The sequence below is a fragment of the Xiphias gladius genome, chromosome 18 (genome assembly GCF_016859285.1).
Source record: "Xiphias gladius isolate SHS-SW01 ecotype Sanya breed wild chromosome 18, ASM1685928v1, whole genome shotgun sequence".
NCBI classification, from domain to species: Eukaryota; Metazoa; Chordata; class Actinopteri; order Istiophoriformes; family Xiphiidae; genus Xiphias; species Xiphias gladius.
In genome coordinates, this window is record NC_053417.1 from 30,180,087 (window position 1) to 30,197,645 (window position 17,559).

Below are 17,559 nucleotides of genomic sequence, written 5' to 3' on the forward strand. Positions count from 1 at the left end.
GAACCATTTTAAGACTTTTAGTTTTAGTACATGGCAGGCCATAAAAAAACAACACTGAAAACAAAACTCAGCCCCTGGCTTTGTTTTAGCACAGGGCTGATTCCAGTCTGAATGCCCACTCAGAACCCCCCAGGATGAGAATATAAACTGTGTGTTGTCTCTGTGTTTGTTACATGACGTTCATCCAAAACTGGGCATGTTTCCCTTTTAAACAAATAATTTAAAGCAAGTTCAGTGCAACAGGGCAAGTATTCGAGACATTTTTAAGAAATGAGACACTAAGGGTTGTTGAGACGTAGTGCTTGTTTTATCCTGCAGGAGGAGGTGTAACAGATTTATCTTCCATTTTATTTCGTGTTATTTTCACAGGGCCAGACCCCTGAGTGCGAATCTTTCTCCCATCCAGACAGAGATCACTTGATATATAGCATTAGGAGAATAAAGTTCATCTGTCTTTGTGTGTTTGCAGACAAATGTTCCTCCATCAGATCTCAGAGCTGTTTAGTCTACAGACTGATAAACCTGCTGTATGTGTGTGTATGTACTTGTACTTCTATCTTCGTGAGGACCAGTTGGAGTTATACACCTTACAGAGTGTATAAAAGGGCTGACTGAGGGGTTCAGACTCGGTTTTAGGGTTCAGGTTAGAATCCGGTTTAGGTCAGGGTTGGAGGCTGGGGAATGCATTATGTCAATGTGTGTCCTCACAAAGATAGAAGTACAAGTTAGTGTGTGTGTGTGTGTGTGTGCGTTTTATGTTTTCAGGCATGTCAGTACTCGCTGTTCTTTCAACATTTTTCCTCTAAAACAGAAAATCTGAACCCGTCTCTCTCTGCAGGAAAAACATTTTAATTCACAAGTCAATAAAAAAAACAGATTATTTAAAATCTCTCTCTGGTATGTTGTAAGTCTGGTGTTTTTCTCATAATATGTGATGTCTTCAGATGTCCTGTTCTGTCCGACTAAAAGTCCAAAGAGACTGAGGAAAACAGAAAAGCTGGGACATTAGAGAAACCGGCAGCAGAGGATGAGAGCAGGTTTTACTGATAAAAGACTGAGATGATCATTATCTGACTGGTCCATTCTCTGTCCTCTGCTTCTGTTTTTGTTCTCACAGGTCAGTAGCTAACCAGTGAACCAGTGAAGCAGTCAGTAACCAGTCAGTAACCAGTCCTATGGTTGGTGTCGAGACTGTTGAATGGCCACAGGAGTGAACTACTGGAGCTCTTATGAACCCACTTACAAGGTGAGGATCAGTTGCTGCGACACTGATCGGTCAGTTCATGGCTGACGATCTTTGTATAAACCAGAGAAGAAGGAACACTGACGGAGAACCGGTGGAGACAACAGTCTGGGTGAAGCACAGAGTCGGAGAAGTTTCCTCCTGACTGCTGCCAGACACCCATTGACCTGGAGTCACGTGTGATACAGAACTAAGGAGGCACCACACAACACCAGCACACTTTATTCAATGGAAATGCAGCAGAGATAAGAACAGTGTATAGGGGGTGGGGAGTGGAGGGTGAAAACCCCCTGGAGAACTGGGGCAACATTAACCTTAAAGATCTCAGCTCTGAACCTCATTCTCCTGAAAACACTGGAACAAGATCCATTCACAGCTTGTACCCGAGGTGGAGAATCAATCACATTTACTCACATTTATTTATGCAAAGGTCTACTTCCTGTACTTCGCACCCATGAATCTCAGAACCAGAACCAAACTGTTAGCCACAGTTCTAAATCAGTTCTAAGATCTGAGACCCGACCGGTACCTTAACCAGGCTCAGAGCTGCTGCTCAGGTTGCTGTGGGGGGGCAGTGGCTGAGGTAGTAAATGAGTAAGGATGTACTGTACCAGGTCAGGTACGTTCTTACATTTACAGACGACACAGTTGTCAGGGATCTCACTCAGTGATGTGAAGATCACTTTCCGACCCAGAACCAAAGATGAGATCTTCTCATAGATGTCAGTGAACCATCAGGTCACCTTCTCAGAGAATCTGCAGAGAGCTGCAGGAACCTCGCTACTTCTACTGAGAAGAAACAGAGAATCAACAAAGCTTCAGTGTTTTAAAGTCAACGGACGTGATGGTTTTATTTTACAGATCCATGAGTCAGTCGTCACCTTCCCACCCATTTGCTGGTTAGATCATCTAAATGTAGGAAACAGGAATCACCTGTCTGACATTTATAGCAGAACAATCAGTCACAAAAATCTAAATCCATCAGATGAAACCATGACCACCTCCCCTCTGCTCAGTTGCAGGTTTCTGAGATGATCAGCATCAGGCAAAGGTTTCATGCAGACTAAGGTTTCTGAATTCCAACATTACCAACTGGCTCTTGGTTCCTCACTCAGCTCAGATTTTTAAAAAAATTTATTTTCTTCATTCTTTGCGCTGCCGTTTGTGTTTTGATTGTGTTATGCTTCATATTTTTCTGTTTTTATTCTGTAAAAGTTTTTTTCCTGAACTGAATTATTAAAACTGAAATGATGCTCTCAGATCTTGGAGAAGAATGATCATTGTCGGATCATGTTCAATATGAAACATGATCAGCGTGATATACGATCCATTATGGATCTCTGCCTGATCAGACCAGGTGTCATCAAGTCCGTCTGCAGCAGAGCAGCTGACATTTTTCCTTTAAGCAGATCTCTGAGTCTGTCTGTCCAGGTGTGTCTCTGTGTTTACTGCCTCATTACAAGACGTCATGGTGACTTCCTGTTGTACAGGTGAGTGAGTGTGTGTGGGGCGGAGAACAAGAGTCCAGCAGCGAGGAGGGAGGAGGAGGGGTCACATGGGAAACAACTGCCATGGAGGTCAAAGGTCAACTCATCTCAGCACCTGGTGAGAACAAACGGCAGGATTTTATATCAGAGACATCACCTTGACCTGAGGTCTGTAGTAAACAGTTACAGTATGATATAAGTGTGTTACCTGCGCGTGTGTGTGTTTGTGTGTCTTCGTGCAGACCCTCTCACCTGTTTGGACAAGAAGCAGAGGGAGCGAATGGCGGAGCTACAGGAGAGGAGGCGGAGCCTGCAGACGCTGCTGAGCACGCGATTGGCTGAGCTCCGACGCATCTGTCTGCAGGAGGCGGTGAGTGATGTCATAGTTAGACCCCTTTCCCAAAGAGGTCTTATCCAATCATAGCTAATCATAGTCCTGGACCCATCTTGTCGTGGTCTTGTGGTCTTGCTTCAGACCAAAGCGTCGTGTTTGACCGTGAGTTTTCCTGTGTTTTCATTGGTCAGGAGCTGACAGGTGCAGTGCCCAGTGACTTCCCCTTGGAGCCGGGAGAGAAACCCCCCTGTGTCCGACGGAGAGGGGGGGCATCCCAAGGAAACAGGAAGTGCAAAGCAGAGGTGAGCAGCTCATGTGTTTGTCTACCTGATACCAATAAATCTGCATGTCGCTGGTGCTTGTCTGTGGCCTGTGGTTTATGGTCTGTAATCTGGGATCTGTGGTCTGTGATCTGTGGGTTGTGGCCTATGGACTGTGGCTTGTGCTCTGTGACGTGTAGTCTGTGGTCTGTGATCTGTAATCTTTGGTCTGTGGTGTGTGGGTTTGGTCTGTGGTCTATGGTCTGTCATGTGTGGTCTGTAGTCTGTGGGCTGTGCGTTGTGGTCTGTCTTGTGTGGGTTTCGGTCTGTGGGTTGTGGTCTGTGGTCAAACCGTTGAGTCAAGTTAAATTTAATTCAACTTCAGACTGAACCGAACCAGTTCACATTCAAACGAATCAAGTCTTGACTTCTGCTCGGGTCTGAAGGAGAGATCGGACTCAGAACGTCTCTAACTTATGTTGTTGTGGTCGTTTGAAACAAGTTCTGGACACGGTGGAAAAGACTCGACGTCTCTGCTGGTTGGTTTTTGAATAAACTATCGGCGAATTTAAGTCGGACAACATTCACCATAAAGCAAGCTCCTGTCTGAAATTACATTTCTGGCAGTGATGATAAATAATAAATGATGCATGAAACCACTTATAAATGAAATCAAGCTTCATTTAAACCTGGTTCTGCTCCATTGTAACTCAGTATAATTCAATTCCTGTGTGAAGGTTTGGGGAAAGACACATCAAATAATTCAAAAGAGAAACACAGCTACTGACAATGATCAAACAAACTCGCGTTTATTCCATTAAAAGAGTCTAAATTGCCGATGTTTGGTCGATTTTAAAACAGATAAAGTTAAAAATTATTACCTGAGAGTGTCCAAAGGTTTAAAGTTTAAATCAGTTGGAGTAAAGGCTTTATTTCTTCTTCATGTTTCTCACCTTACTGTCTCTGTTACTGATCAGACTTCAGGACCAAACCAGTACCGTAATGGAAATGCCAACTTTCAGACCCAAGACCTGACACTGTATTTTTCTTCATTTCATGAATTACTGAATCAGCTCATCACACTAATGCAGCTGTTGACTCCTTGTCTCCTCTGGACACTGAGCACTTTGGATCCTCTTGTCACACTCATGGACACAGATGACTGGCTCTGTGTCAGAGATAGTAAATAAACGAACCTGTACCCGTCCTGGAACGGCCCAGACCCAAAACCCGATAGGGTGGCAGAGTGAAACGCAGGTCCATTAAAAGTCCATTTGAATGAATTTCAGCCCAGTGATGATGATTCTGGTCAAACCTAAACGGAATCAAATAAAGAGAGAGAAAATCCGGAAAGTCAAATATGTCGAGTCAAATCCACTGTTCGCCTGTGTGTGTGTGTGTGTGTGTGTGTGTGTGTGTGTGTGTGTGTGTGTGCGTTTGTAGGAGGAAGATTCTCAGCGTTCGAAGCCGAGGAAAACTTTATTCAGCGGAGCTCTGAGGAAACACAGCGACTCTGACCACAACGCACACACTCAAACACACACACATCACGGCAAGAGGACTGTACACAGAGGCTGCCACACAGGTAACACACACACACACACACACACACACACACATATACTTGTCTTACATCAGTTGTGAGGAGTCATTGAAATAATGCATTCCCTAGCCCCTCAGCCTATCGCTACCATAAACGTGAACCTGACCTGGACCCTAAAACCAGGTCAGAACCCTCCAACAGCCCTTTGAAGGAGTGAGGACCAGACGAAACGTCCTCACTCTGTAAGGTGTAAAACTCAAACTGGTCAAACTGGTACAAGTACAAGTACACACACACACAAACACACACCGGACAGTCAGGTGATAACAGTTTTTTTTCAGGTACTCTTAGATCCCGATTGGCCGAGCAGATGTCTCAATTTATACCTTTAATTAGGTTTTTAAATGTAGTAGGTGAAGAGCTGCTGGAGGCATCACTGCCTTAATGAAGGAACAAAGCAATTTTCTAAATGAATCTAAATTATGTAACATTTCCAGGAGTGACTTATGTTTTCAGACTGAAAAGAGCACTGTGTTAAAGCTGTGCAGAGGTTCAGCTGGGACATGAAACCTGATCCAGTTTGTTCAACTGGAGCACCAGATTGATGAGTCTGAAGGTCTATCAGACACCAAAACACTGCACAGGTGTGTAATCTGACAGACAGGAGTTTACAGTAAACAGTAGAAAAACAACATTCACGTCACAAAGTCATGCAGCAGTGCGCACGCGTGTGATTGGCCATCTCGGCACGTTGCCGGTTTGATGAGGTCGTGTTGTGTTGCAGCAAAAGTTGAGCCTGACTCTGCATTTTTTGCCGGATGTGTGTGTTGATCCCCGGAGGGTCGAGAAGGTTGCGTTCTTCATTCAGGACTAATCTCGATCTGAATGTGGCTTAAGTGGTCAGGCGAACAACCAAACACCACGTGGCTGCGTTTCATTTTCTCTTGAAGAGATGACAGCTGTTCATCTGCAGACTCGGCGTCACATCTCCATCCTCTGATTAATTTACTCATGCTGATGTTTGAATGTCATCACATGGAGACGAGAAAGATAAAACTTTTTCATTGTTGTCTGTCCCACAACTGAACTTCATCCCCTACAATCACGAGGACATCTGTCCTGCGGTCGCCTTTTTAATGACGTACTGTGTATCTGAGATGCCTCACTTTGTGAAACACAGGAAGAACCTCAGACTCACGAGGTTCTCGAATTTCAGGTTCTGAAGAAGAACCAGGTTACAGTTTGTTCCTGTGGATGGTAACGTCTCTCCAGTAGTCTGTCCACCCCTATGGTCCAGACTGAAACATCTCATCAACTGTAGGATGGATTGTGATAAAATGTGGTTATGGATGTTTATGTGGTGAGAACATAATAAACTGTGAGCACAAAATATTATCGTGTGCGCATAAGATTTAAAGAAAACATCTTTCAGGATGTCGGAGCTCATAATTTAACACAATTCTGCTTGAAGTACACTTTGCTGACAATACTTCTGTACTTATGCTGAAGTAGGATGTTGAATTCAAGACTTCTGTTTATAACGGAGTATTTTCACATGGTGGTATTGCTACTTTAGGATCTGACTACTTCCTCCACTGCTGCCCGCAGGATGAGTAACAATAACTTTACTGATCCTCTGCCTTTCATCTAGTGACATCATTGGGTCCACACTTTAATTTTTCATTTTGCTTATGTAACATTTTGGTTTTCTTCACAATGAGCTGCTGGCATGAGACACTCGTGTTGAACAGGATGAAACAGCTTTTGGACATACTGCTGGAAACAGCGACTACACCTCGAGTCTCTTGGGGGTTGACTGACAGCTGAGCTGATGTGGCAGGGAGGTCCTCTGTGGAGGTCCCCTGTGGAGGTCCCCTGTGGAGACCCTCTGTGGAGGTCCTCTGTGGAGACCCTCTGTGGAGGTCCCCTGTGGAGACCCTCTAGAGAACATCTGACTGGCTCTTACAGACACTGATAAAAGAAGTTCTTCTTTAAGTTTATCTGACTGAGTGGGGACATGGTCTCAGAGTGTGTGAAACAGAAAAAGCCTGAAAACTTTCCATTCAATAACACACACTTACACACACACACACACACACACTCAGTTGGCAGTAGATGAGAAGCCATTGTTTCAGGAAGACGAGGAAACCTGCCTCTTCCTGCCTTTATTCTGAAACTGTTTGTGGTACTGTGTGTGTGTGTTTCTGCGTGTTTCTGTACGTGTGTGTGCATTTCTGTGTGTGTGTGTGTGTGTGTGTTGTGTATTTCCAGATGACACAGTGAGGTCAGAGAGCAGCTCGACATCAGACTCAACAGGACACGACAACGGTAACACATACACAGACACACACACACACACACACACACACACACACACACACACACACACACACACACACACATTCGAGGCTCAGTAAAGGTGGTGCTGTAGCTGCAGCAGCCCCTGCTGGCTGAGAGCAGAAATAACATTTCAATATTTATTCCTTAAAGAAAAAATACAGTTTATTCCTATTCTGCCCTTATTTTTGTAGTTTCATCCATAATTTCTATCAGTTATAATAACACTGCATTCACCAAGTTAATGTCTAAGATCTGACATCACAGTCACATCGTTTAACAGAAGTCTGACAGGTCGAGAAACGGCAAATTTTTCTTTTCCCCACTGGAGGTGGGTGAAGACCCGGCCTACTCTGCCTCTGGTTGGCTTGGTTGGCCAGGTTTAGGCATGAGGAGTGTTGAGATGGTTGGGGTTATGAGGAAATGCCGGGGTCAGACCCAACCACAGGCAGGATGGGGGCGGGTCTTTGCCTACCTCTGGTGGGAAAAAATATAACGCCTAGGAACAGGTGAGTTGGAAACAAACCAACAGTGAAACATCTGTATTTCAATTTTCTCAACAACCGCTCATCCAATTGACTTCAGACTTGGCAGGTGTGTTGCAGAGGAGGGAATGCAGTTTTGACTATGAAGTTTTTTGGATGAGTGATTTTTGAGAAAGCTTCAAACATCACTTTTCTACATGTTACTTGATATGAAGAAAAAATAAAAACAGATGAACGCTATAAATAATGATGTCACATAAACTGTGACGTCAACCAAAGGACTGAGGGACAAACAGCTTATCATTGAGCTGTTTGTGAAGGCAGGTTCGACAGCATGTTGGAAACACAAAAGATACTCAAGTCATTTCTGAAATGCAGGTTTAAAAATAAATGTCTTTGTTGTAGCGCCACCTTCAGGCTGTTTGCTCAGAAGTTTTGTACACTCCTTATTCATGACGTAATAAACCTAAGTACCGATTTTCACGTTGATTGGACGTTCACAGTGGAAATTACAAGCTGCTGTTACTATTCTACAAGCCACTCAGTTTTTATCAAGAGTTTGAGGGTTCTGCGCAGTATCTTAGCTGTTCCTAGGACTGCGCTCTTCTGGACAGAGACCTCAGATATTGTACCCGGAATCTGCTGGAGCCATTGTCCCAGTTTGTGGTTCACAGCCCCCAGTGCTCCAATTACCACTGGCACCACTGTTGCCTTTACTCCCCACATCTTTTCTAGCTCCTCTTTGAGCCCTTGGTATTTTTCGATCTTCTCGTGTTCCTTCTTCTTGATGTTGCTGTCACTTGGGATCGCTACGTCCATCACTACTGCCTTCTTCTGTTGTTTGTCGATCAACACGATGTCCGGTTGGTTAGCCATCACCAGTTTGTCAGTCTGGATCTGGAAGTCCCACAGGATCTCGGCTTGGTCATTCTCAACCACCTTAGGAGGTGTCTTCCATTGTGACCTTGGGACCTCCAACCCATACTCAGTGCAGATGTTCCTGTACACTATGCCAGCCACTTGGTTATGACGTTCCATGTACGCTGTTCCTGTCTGCATCTTACACCCTGCTACTATGTGCTGAATTGTCTCAGGAGCATCTTTGCACAGCCTGCACCTGGGGTCCTGTCTGGTGTGGTAGATCCCCGCCTCTATTGATCTTGTACTGAGTGCCTTTTCTTGTGCTGCCAGGATTAGTGCTTCTGTGCTGTCCTTCAGTCCAGCCTTTTCCAGCCACTGGTAGGATTTCTTGATATCAGCCACTTCTTCTATCTGTCGGTGGTACATGCCGTGTAGGGGCTTGTCCCTCCATGATAGATCCTCCTCCTCCTCTGCATCATTGGGTTTCTGCTGCCTGAGGTATTCACTTAGCAGTTCATCTTTGGGGGCCATTTCCTGATTTATTCCTGGATGTTGGTTGTTTCGTCCTGGACAGTGGCTCTGATGTTCACCAGTCCTCGGCCTCCCTCATTCCGCTTAGTGTACAGTCTCAGGGTGCTGGATTTGGGGTGAAACCCTCCATCCATTGTGAGGAGGTTTTTTGTCTTGATATCAGTGGCCTCTATCTCCTTCTTTGGCCAGCTTATTATACCAGCAGGGTATCTGATGACTGGTACCCGTAGCCACTCTTTGAGATGACCTGGCTGAGGGGGTTCAGGCCTATGAAGAACGGCAGCGGGGATAGTATATCCCCTTGGTATTCCGCACTTGATGGTAACTTGTACAATTGGCTTTGAGTTGGCCTCCAAAGTTGTTTTCCACAGCCCCATTGAGTTCTTGATGAAGGCTCTTAGTCCTGTTGATGTTGTACATGTGTGGCATTGAGTCATAGGCCTTCTTGTGGTCAATCCAGGCGGTGCACAGGTTGGTCTGCCTGCACAAGCTACAGCTACTGTCTATCAACCAGTAGCTGGTGCTTAGCACCCCTGGTATTACTACCAATTCCTTTCTCAGCCCTGCTCATGCCAATGCTCATGTATTGGGCTATGTGCCTATTCATCTTAGCCGCTATGATGCCTTACAGGAGCTTCCATGTTCTACAGAGGCAGGTTATTGGCCGGTAGTTGGATGGGATCGTGCCCTTCTGGGGTTCCTTCCTGATCAGGACTGTCCGCCCTTGGGTTAACCACTCTTGGTGTGTCCCATCCATCAGCAGCTGGTTCATTTGTGCTACCAGGTGTTCATGGAGTGCAGTCAGTTTCTTTAGCCAGTAGGTTTGGATCATGTCCAGGCCCAGTGCTGTCCAGCTCCTCATACCTGACACTCATTCTTGGACGTCTGCCATTGTAATGGTTACTGGATCTTGTTCTGGGAGATTGCTGTGGTCCGCTCTTAGAACCACTAGCCACTGAGCATTGGTGTTATGTGATGCTCTTCCTGTATTGTTCAGTCTCAGCCCTGGGAGGATCTGTTCTCGTGTTATTACCTTGCCACTGAGAGTACACTTTGGATGGTTCGGTGGAGAACACATTTCTGTGTTTATTTTACTTCAAAACAAGTCAGCATGTGCATGTTTAATTGGCAGCTCCGCCGAAAACACTGAAAACATTGAAAATACTGAAAACACTGAAAATTCTGAAATTCTGAATTCTGAAATTCAGCATAATTGCAGTATGTTTTCATATCTATCTGTCAGATGACGGCGTGTCTCAGTGTCACCACCCGCTGGTCTCTGCTGGTTCTCCAGTGGAGGTTTTCTACCAGAACAAAACCAGAAGGAACTCACTGCTCAACAGGTACATTTATCTCCACATTTAGAAAGTTAGCTTTGAAATTTAGCATGTTATCCTAGACATTTAGCGTGTTCGCTTAGCTCCAGTGTTTAGACTGGACCTGGCTTTGGAAAAGATTTTAACCCACACAAACACAAAAATAAGTAAACATCCTCAATTTGAAGAGAAGGAAAAAGTGAATATCCAAAACCTAAATAGCCACTGATAAGACAATTGGTTTGACTGCAGAGTGTCGGCGGATAAATAAACAATAATACTAGAAGTATAATGATGATATCTCTATTCATGCTTTATGATCTACAGTATGATAAGTAACCATATCATACCATAGAATATTTTCTCATCCGTGGAAATGGTGGAAATGGTTTTTCAGTTAAACAGAATCAACCGACAAAAGAAAACACGATCCAGTTATACTCTGATCGGGGTCTGGCTCAGTCAGGATCTCTGATACCAGAAACGTGATCCTCCAATAATTCAACAGATTAGGACAACTCACAGGGCTGGATCAGTATCTGAGAACAATTTGTTAAACTTTTCTCTGGACCAGCGTCATCTCTGAAACACCGTAACTTGTATGAGGCTATGTCTTAGACACAGGAAAAATACTTGATCTGCTCTTCCACGAGGTACTCAGCTCCTTAACTCAAGTAAAAGTACTAAAACCACACTTTACAAGTACTCTGTTGTAAGTAACAGTCCCACATTCAAAATGTCAGTTAAGTAAAAATATTCAAGTATAATCAGGAAAATGTAATTGAAGTATTAAAAGTAAAAATGAAGCCACATGTAAAACCAAACCTCAGAATTATTAAAAATACATAAAATAATTAAAAGGAAAAGCAGCAACTCATCACATATCAGAAGCTGGATCTATGAAATGTTTTTGTTTAATTTTTTAATGACTTAAACAATGATCAAAATTGTTACCGATTATTTTGCATCTAATCAGCTGATTATTTGATTTAATTCTTTGAAATTTGCTTGTAGCTGTGTCTTAGAAACAACGATCAGTCTGTCCCTCCTCCCTTTCAGGACTGACCATCCAGAGACTCTTCAGACCCACAAACCGCTCCCCCATCCCCCCCCCATCCCCCTTCATCACCCCGCTCGCTCTCAGGACTCCTCCTCCTCCTCCGGCCCCTCTGATCCAGGAGCAGTGTGTGAGGGAGGGGTCAGAGTTAATGCAGCTCGTCGCAGTAACAGCTCCGACGGTCTCCTGGACCACGTCACGCCCCTGGAGGAAGAGGGTGGGCCGCAGCAGGGAGGACTGTGGGTAAATGGTCTCCCTGGGTCCAGAGGAACGCATGCTGCTGGAGCGTTCAGGAGCTCCGAGACGCTGACTGACGGACGGATGAGGATGAATAACAAACCCACCGAGGGGGGAGGAAGGGGTGTAGGGGCAGGGCGAGGAAGAGGAGGAAGAGGAGGGGGATACAGTGAGGTCCTGCTGGACTATGTCTGGGGGAAACAGCAGCAGCTGCAGCGACAGCAGTCCCAGACCAATAATAGGCAGCACCAGCTGCTCTACAACAGCTACTCCTCCCAGCAGCCCCCTGGAGCCCCGCCCACCTACCATAGTCACCACAGCGACCAGCGGCGAGTCAAAGTGACCCGCACCAAATCCTGCGGCCCCTTCCTCCCGCTGCAACAGAGTCAGTCCGATACCCATAATCCTGCTCTGTCCACCATCCAGCCTGACCCCCACCCCCACCTGCTGCCTCCTCGACCCCCACAGTTGCCCCCCAACCAGGATGCGCAGCTGGAGGAGGCCACCAGGAGTCTCCACAAGGCCCTCGCTCTGGAAGGTACGCGCTGGTTAGATAACAAAGCAGAAAAACACCTGAAACACAGAGTCCTCCATAAAACACCTGAGTCTGCCTTAAACACCCAAGTCCTCCATAAAACACCTGAGTTCTGCAGGTCATTAAGTCAGATTACATGATGTTTAATATAAAGATTCAATCACAAGAGCAACAGGGAGAAGCATCAAGTCAGGTCTTGGAGCAGTAGTCAGCTCCTCGTGGATTATGTGATTTTATCCAGTATCATCAAATTTATATGTAAAACGGTGTTATCAAAGTGTTCATGGGCCCCCAGTTCCCTGGGTTTTGGGCCCAGGTTTGACCTCAGTCTTCATTGGCCCTGATGCTCTGTCAGTGGACTCTTTAAAAATGTGGAGATGAAACTGGATTACAGTCTGTCTGCAGGATTTCTACTGGTCAACTACAGACAGGTGTGATGACACCTTGTCGGATCTGAATCACTATTTAAAGGTTCTCCAGGACTAATTAGATATTTAGTCAGTTCATTAGTTTGTTTAGGACTTTAGATTTCACAGTGTCCTAAATTTTCTCTGGCTTTGTCAAACAGCATTCAGTTGTATTTACTCCTGACTCCACCTTTGACTACTCCTGACTGGCTGAAAACACCTGATCATGGTAATCTGCTGTGGGTAGGGCTGGAACATATGAAAAGTTGGGTCCTTCAGAACCAGGATTGGCCAGTACAGGCCTTCATGGGTCCACTTGATTCCTTGTGACCCCACCTTGGTCCTTAGTCCGGCCAGGTCCAGTTTACATTCTTAAATTCATACATATATGATCTAAAATCAGATCTGGATCATCCTCAGGTGTGACAGTAACTCAGCAGGTAAACTCACCTTTGGAGCAGACAGAACTGACGGCAGCGCTGAGGGTCAAACTGAATCTGCTGTAACTTCTGTCCAATGTGTGATTGACAGGTCTGAGGGACTGGTACCTGAGGAACACGATAGGCTCCACCCACCCAAACCAGGCCAATGGGAAGGTGAGCACAGGGGTCACCACAGGGGTCTCCACTAATGTGAACGGAGGGGTCAAAGGTCAGGCAGGTGGGGGCGGAGCTCTGCAGCGCAGACGGACGACTCACGGTGTCATCCAGCAGTCGACCTATCAGACAGAGACGGGTCATCATCACGGCCTGTCGCATCACAAACAGACGCTGTTGCATTCAGCCACGTTCCATGGACACCCGCTGCACGGCAGGTATGAGTCAGCTCACCTATCCAGGTGTAGATCAACTGCTGTAAGAACACCTGAGTCCTGTACCTGACCACCTCTCTCTCCTTCTCTCCCCCAGGTGTGTGGACAGCTCTCTCTACCACGGCTCCTTCCCTCATCAGAAACAGGAAGTTCCTGTCAGAGACCCGTCTGTGGACCAACCATCTCCTGGCACCCTCGTCTGATTAACCGGCCAATCAGGACGCTGACAGACAGATAAACAGACCAATCCCAGGCTGGCTTCCTGGGATCAACAACCTCCAGGACTGTGTGTTTAGGGGACAGAATCAAACACACCTGTGGGTGGTTGGAGGTTCTGGTCCTGGTGGACGTTCTCAGTCAGCTGGAGAATCTCCTCCTGTTCACTACTGCAGATCAGTGTTAATGTGAGATGCTGCTGATGTTGAGCCGGTGGTTCTCTTCAGGTCACACCAGCAGCTCATCACAACCTTCTTCTCTCTGACTTCACCTGAAACTCTGCCCGCCCACCATGATGTCACAGAGGATGATGATGTCACTGCCTAGGTGGAGCCTGTGGTTAAAACACAGCACAGGAGGAGACTCAATGGAACATCTGGATAACCCCCCCCCCCCCCCGGTGGATTGGACCTGTGTCGGAGGTCTACCTAGACTCACATCAGCTCCTCTCAGCCAAGTTCAGGTGCTGCTCAGCTTTAATGAACTGTTGTTTTTATCAGGGATGGAAAAGAACTCAATCATACGACCACCTCCTGAAGTTTGAACTTGTTTTTTGCCCCCAAATGGTTCAAAAACACGGATGTTGTGTCAAACAATTAAAACTTGAACTGAAGTGCAGGTTTACTTCTGACGGGTTGTTTTAACTTTTCAATGACGGCGTCCTCGTCTTCAGACTCTGCTCAGACAATCAGGACACATCACAGTTTTTATAAGAACTTTTGATAACAGTGAGGAAGAAGATGATGATGATGCACTCTCTCTGAGGACAGAAGCGTTTAGTTCGCTGATATCACCAGCTCAGTCTAGCCAATCGGCAGTTTATTAAGTCTGACAGATTAACTTTTGTTAAAGTTTAAACTGATCAGATCAGGTGACATGTTTGATCCCTCAGGTGAGTCCTTCAGAAACCAGCAGGTGAAATTCTCCAGGTGTTTTGACAGTTTTGGACTCAGTGTCTCTGCAATAGACATAAAGCAGCTGCTGCAGGTTGATCAGCTCATTCTCAGCTGAGCTTCCTGTTGTGTTTTGGAGTATATTAAAGACTGAACAGCAGCAGGTCGGTCACAGTGTCCACATCCACCTCTGCTGAGACAGAACCAGTCCCAGCAGCCCTAACAGCATCAGGAGCCTCACTTAGAAACTGTGAAGGATCCAAACCTAAGGTAACGTGTATTCAAAACACAGCAGCATTGTACACTGTAATGATTAAGTTTATGTACGACTGTGCAAAGTTTTCGCTTTGTAAGTGACCTCCAACATGCGTGCAGGTGGATGAATCTCGTATCCCACCCCCTGCATTTGATGGTCAATGTAAAACCGTTCACGCATATTAACATATATGTTCCTGTGTAGAACAGCAGCTTCTAATCTGGGGACAAAAAAACACAAACGCAACAGAAACTGAGTTGTTGTGATTGATCCAGTAGTCAGTTAGCCTGCCAGCCTGCTAGCCTGTCAGCCTGTTATTCTCCTCTGAGCTCCAGATGTGACCTGTGTTTCACAGACTCCTCAGCTCAAACCTTATTGGGAAACAGATCTTTTTTTCCCGTTGTCTTGCTGCAGTTTGTGTCTTGCAGGGTCTTTTCCTGCTCTCATTAGTGTTTGCTGTTTCCACTGGATTTGAAAATTTTTGTCTACTCTGAAACCAACATTTAAACCTTGGTCTTTTTATAAAGAGAACTACAAACATGGCCACTCTGTTCTATTAGCTTTACTCTACGTTCACAAACTGCGTAAAGTTTCTCTTTATTATCCTCCATTTTCTCTCTTAAAGACAAAACTTTGAACAAAAAGAATCTGGGGGAAAGTGTAATTTCTCAAACGGCCAAAGGGGGCAAGCAAGAGAACAGAGCGCCCACGTTTGTAGATCTGTTTCCAAAAAGCTGTTTGTGAAAATACTGAATTTACAGGTTGGTTTCACTGTGGACACGTATGAGAGCAGGAAAACACCTTTTAAGATGTAAAGTGCTGCAGGACAACAGGTAAAATATAAGCTATGTGTTCCCCCATAAGGGAGAGTGGGATTGGGGGGGTTGCAGAGGTCAGAGCAGGAGCTATGGTGACGACTGCTGCAGGGTCATTACACCTGACTTACACCTGCCCGTTCACTGATACATCGCAGGTGTAAACTGCTACAATCTTCAGAACAGAGATGCTCTGCGAATAATTTGAATTTACAACAAGCACAAACATGTAACACCACTGGCCTGAAGTTTTATGACAATGTACATATAAATTAATGTTCTGATGTGAAGTGAAATGAAATGTGTGACATTATAAGGCTGCATTAATGATTATTTCAATACTGATTGATCTGCACATCACTTACTTGATTAACCGACTTTAGTCTATCAAATGTTACATGTCACAGTTCCCCAGAGCCTAAAGAGACGTCTTCAGATGTCGTGGTTTGTCTAACCAAATCCCAAAGATCTCATTTATTAAATGTGGTCAGAAAAAGCTCAAATTCTCACGTTTGAGAGGTGGAACCATGAGTTTTCTGGCAGTTGGTCTTCAAAAATTACTGAAACAATTCATGGATTATCAAAACAGTTAATTTTCTTTCTGCTGACTAATCAACTAATCAGTGCAGCTCTAGATCAACATAGAAGATCATTAAGTTTCACCTTCTGTGTCTCCAAAGTGTCAGTACAACTTCATACACCTGTGTCTCCGTACAGGTGAACATTCTCCCGTCAGGTTTATCTTTTTATAAATCCAAACTCGTACACGTCTTTGGTGTTCACAACAGTTTTTATTTTTTTAATTGGTGTAAATTGACGAAACAATCAATAACAGCTAATAGCAGCTAAAACAGGCCAGGCAGAAAAAGGGAAGGAAAGTAAAGATTCAGGACTAATAGTGCCACCACCACCACTACCACTGCTGCGGATAACAACAATAGTAATGTGGGTTTATGAGCCTCATGTCATACCTGTCATTACAGAGGCCCCTGATGCTGACAAGCTGCGAGCTGTTGATCAGTAGCTGCTTTACTAACCACAGACAGTTCTACTGGTCACAGGTCAGTTGTAATCAAATGAGTCAGAATATTTTATTTTTGATGGTCACAGATTCTTGTTTGTCTCACGCTAGACGCCTCCTGTCCATTGTATTTAATATCTCTCGGTCAGACATTAAAACAAATCTTCCTGCGTCCTCCTGGCTGACAACATTTCCATTGAGACAGGAACGGCAGTCAGGTTCAGGTCTTTAGTCCCTGCAGGACTTTGACTCAGATTCCAGATACAAATCCAGTCTGAGAGCAATAAGGGGATCTCTGTGTTTCAGCTGTTTCAGGATAAAAATGGTTTGCAGCGACAATCAGACGATGATGTCACAGTGTTGATTGGTTCTTTTGTGATCGATTGGTTTATTGATCGACTGAATTGATCCTATTTTGTACTGAGCTCCAGTGAAATGATGTGAACTTTTATAGAAATATCTGCGAACTCGACATGAATGAAATGCAACTTTTTAAACCATGAGAAGTCAGTGTTTTATGGAGGTCTGATGGTGTCGGTGGAGAAAAATGTCATCACTGCAACTATTTCATGTTTATTTCAGAATATTTATGATTGTTATAGATTTTTCTCTGCTGACACCTGCTGATTCTGTGTTGTTCCAGTGGTGAAAATGAGAAAGTGCTTTATGAGTTTTGTATTTTTGTTCCTGCGGTGTCTGATCAGTTTGTTCTCTGGACCAAAAAAAAATCAGGTCGTTCAGCTTCAAAAAACCAGTCTGACCTCCAGTTCCCTCCAAACAAAGCCGCGGTCACATGACAGGTCTGAGTTCAGTTGACTGTTATTTAAAACGTTTAAACACCTGGTTAATGGCTTTGATCGCTGTGTGGCATCAGTAAGAACGCACACGGACCCGATCGGTCTTTATCACAGACG

The 17,559-nt window shown here is 44.9% G+C and overlaps 1 protein-coding gene across 5 annotated transcripts in view; it reads left to right on the plus strand.

The window, feature by feature from the left end:
• The window catches only part of ccdc120a (coiled-coil domain containing 120a), a 45,399-nt gene extending 31,347 nt beyond the window's left edge, over positions 1-14,052 (plus strand). For 2 of the 5 annotated variants that reach the window (XM_040153255.1, XM_040153254.1), the window contains exons 2-11: positions 1,118-1,246; positions 2,734-2,848; positions 2,973-3,100; positions 3,256-3,366; positions 4,768-4,909; positions 7,139-7,195; positions 10,325-10,424; positions 11,457-12,229; positions 13,165-13,447; positions 13,542-14,052. In XM_040153255.1, the coding sequence (XP_040009189.1) occupies positions 1,199-1,246; positions 2,734-2,848; positions 2,973-3,100; positions 3,256-3,366; positions 4,768-4,909; positions 7,139-7,195; positions 10,325-10,424; positions 11,457-12,229; positions 13,165-13,447; positions 13,542-13,647 (1,863 nt within the window). In that variant the 5' untranslated portion in view covers positions 1,118-1,198 and the 3' untranslated portion in view covers positions 13,648-14,052. Of the gene's footprint in view, positions 1-1,117; positions 1,247-2,733; positions 2,849-2,972; positions 3,101-3,255; positions 3,367-3,783; positions 3,864-4,767; positions 4,910-7,138; positions 7,196-10,324; positions 10,425-11,456; positions 12,230-13,164; positions 13,448-13,541 lie in introns of those variants that run through there. The other 3 variants (XM_040153257.1, XM_040153256.1, XM_040153258.1) reach the window with 2 other exon arrangements.
• The last annotated feature ends 3,507 nt before the right edge of the window (positions 14,053-17,559 follow it).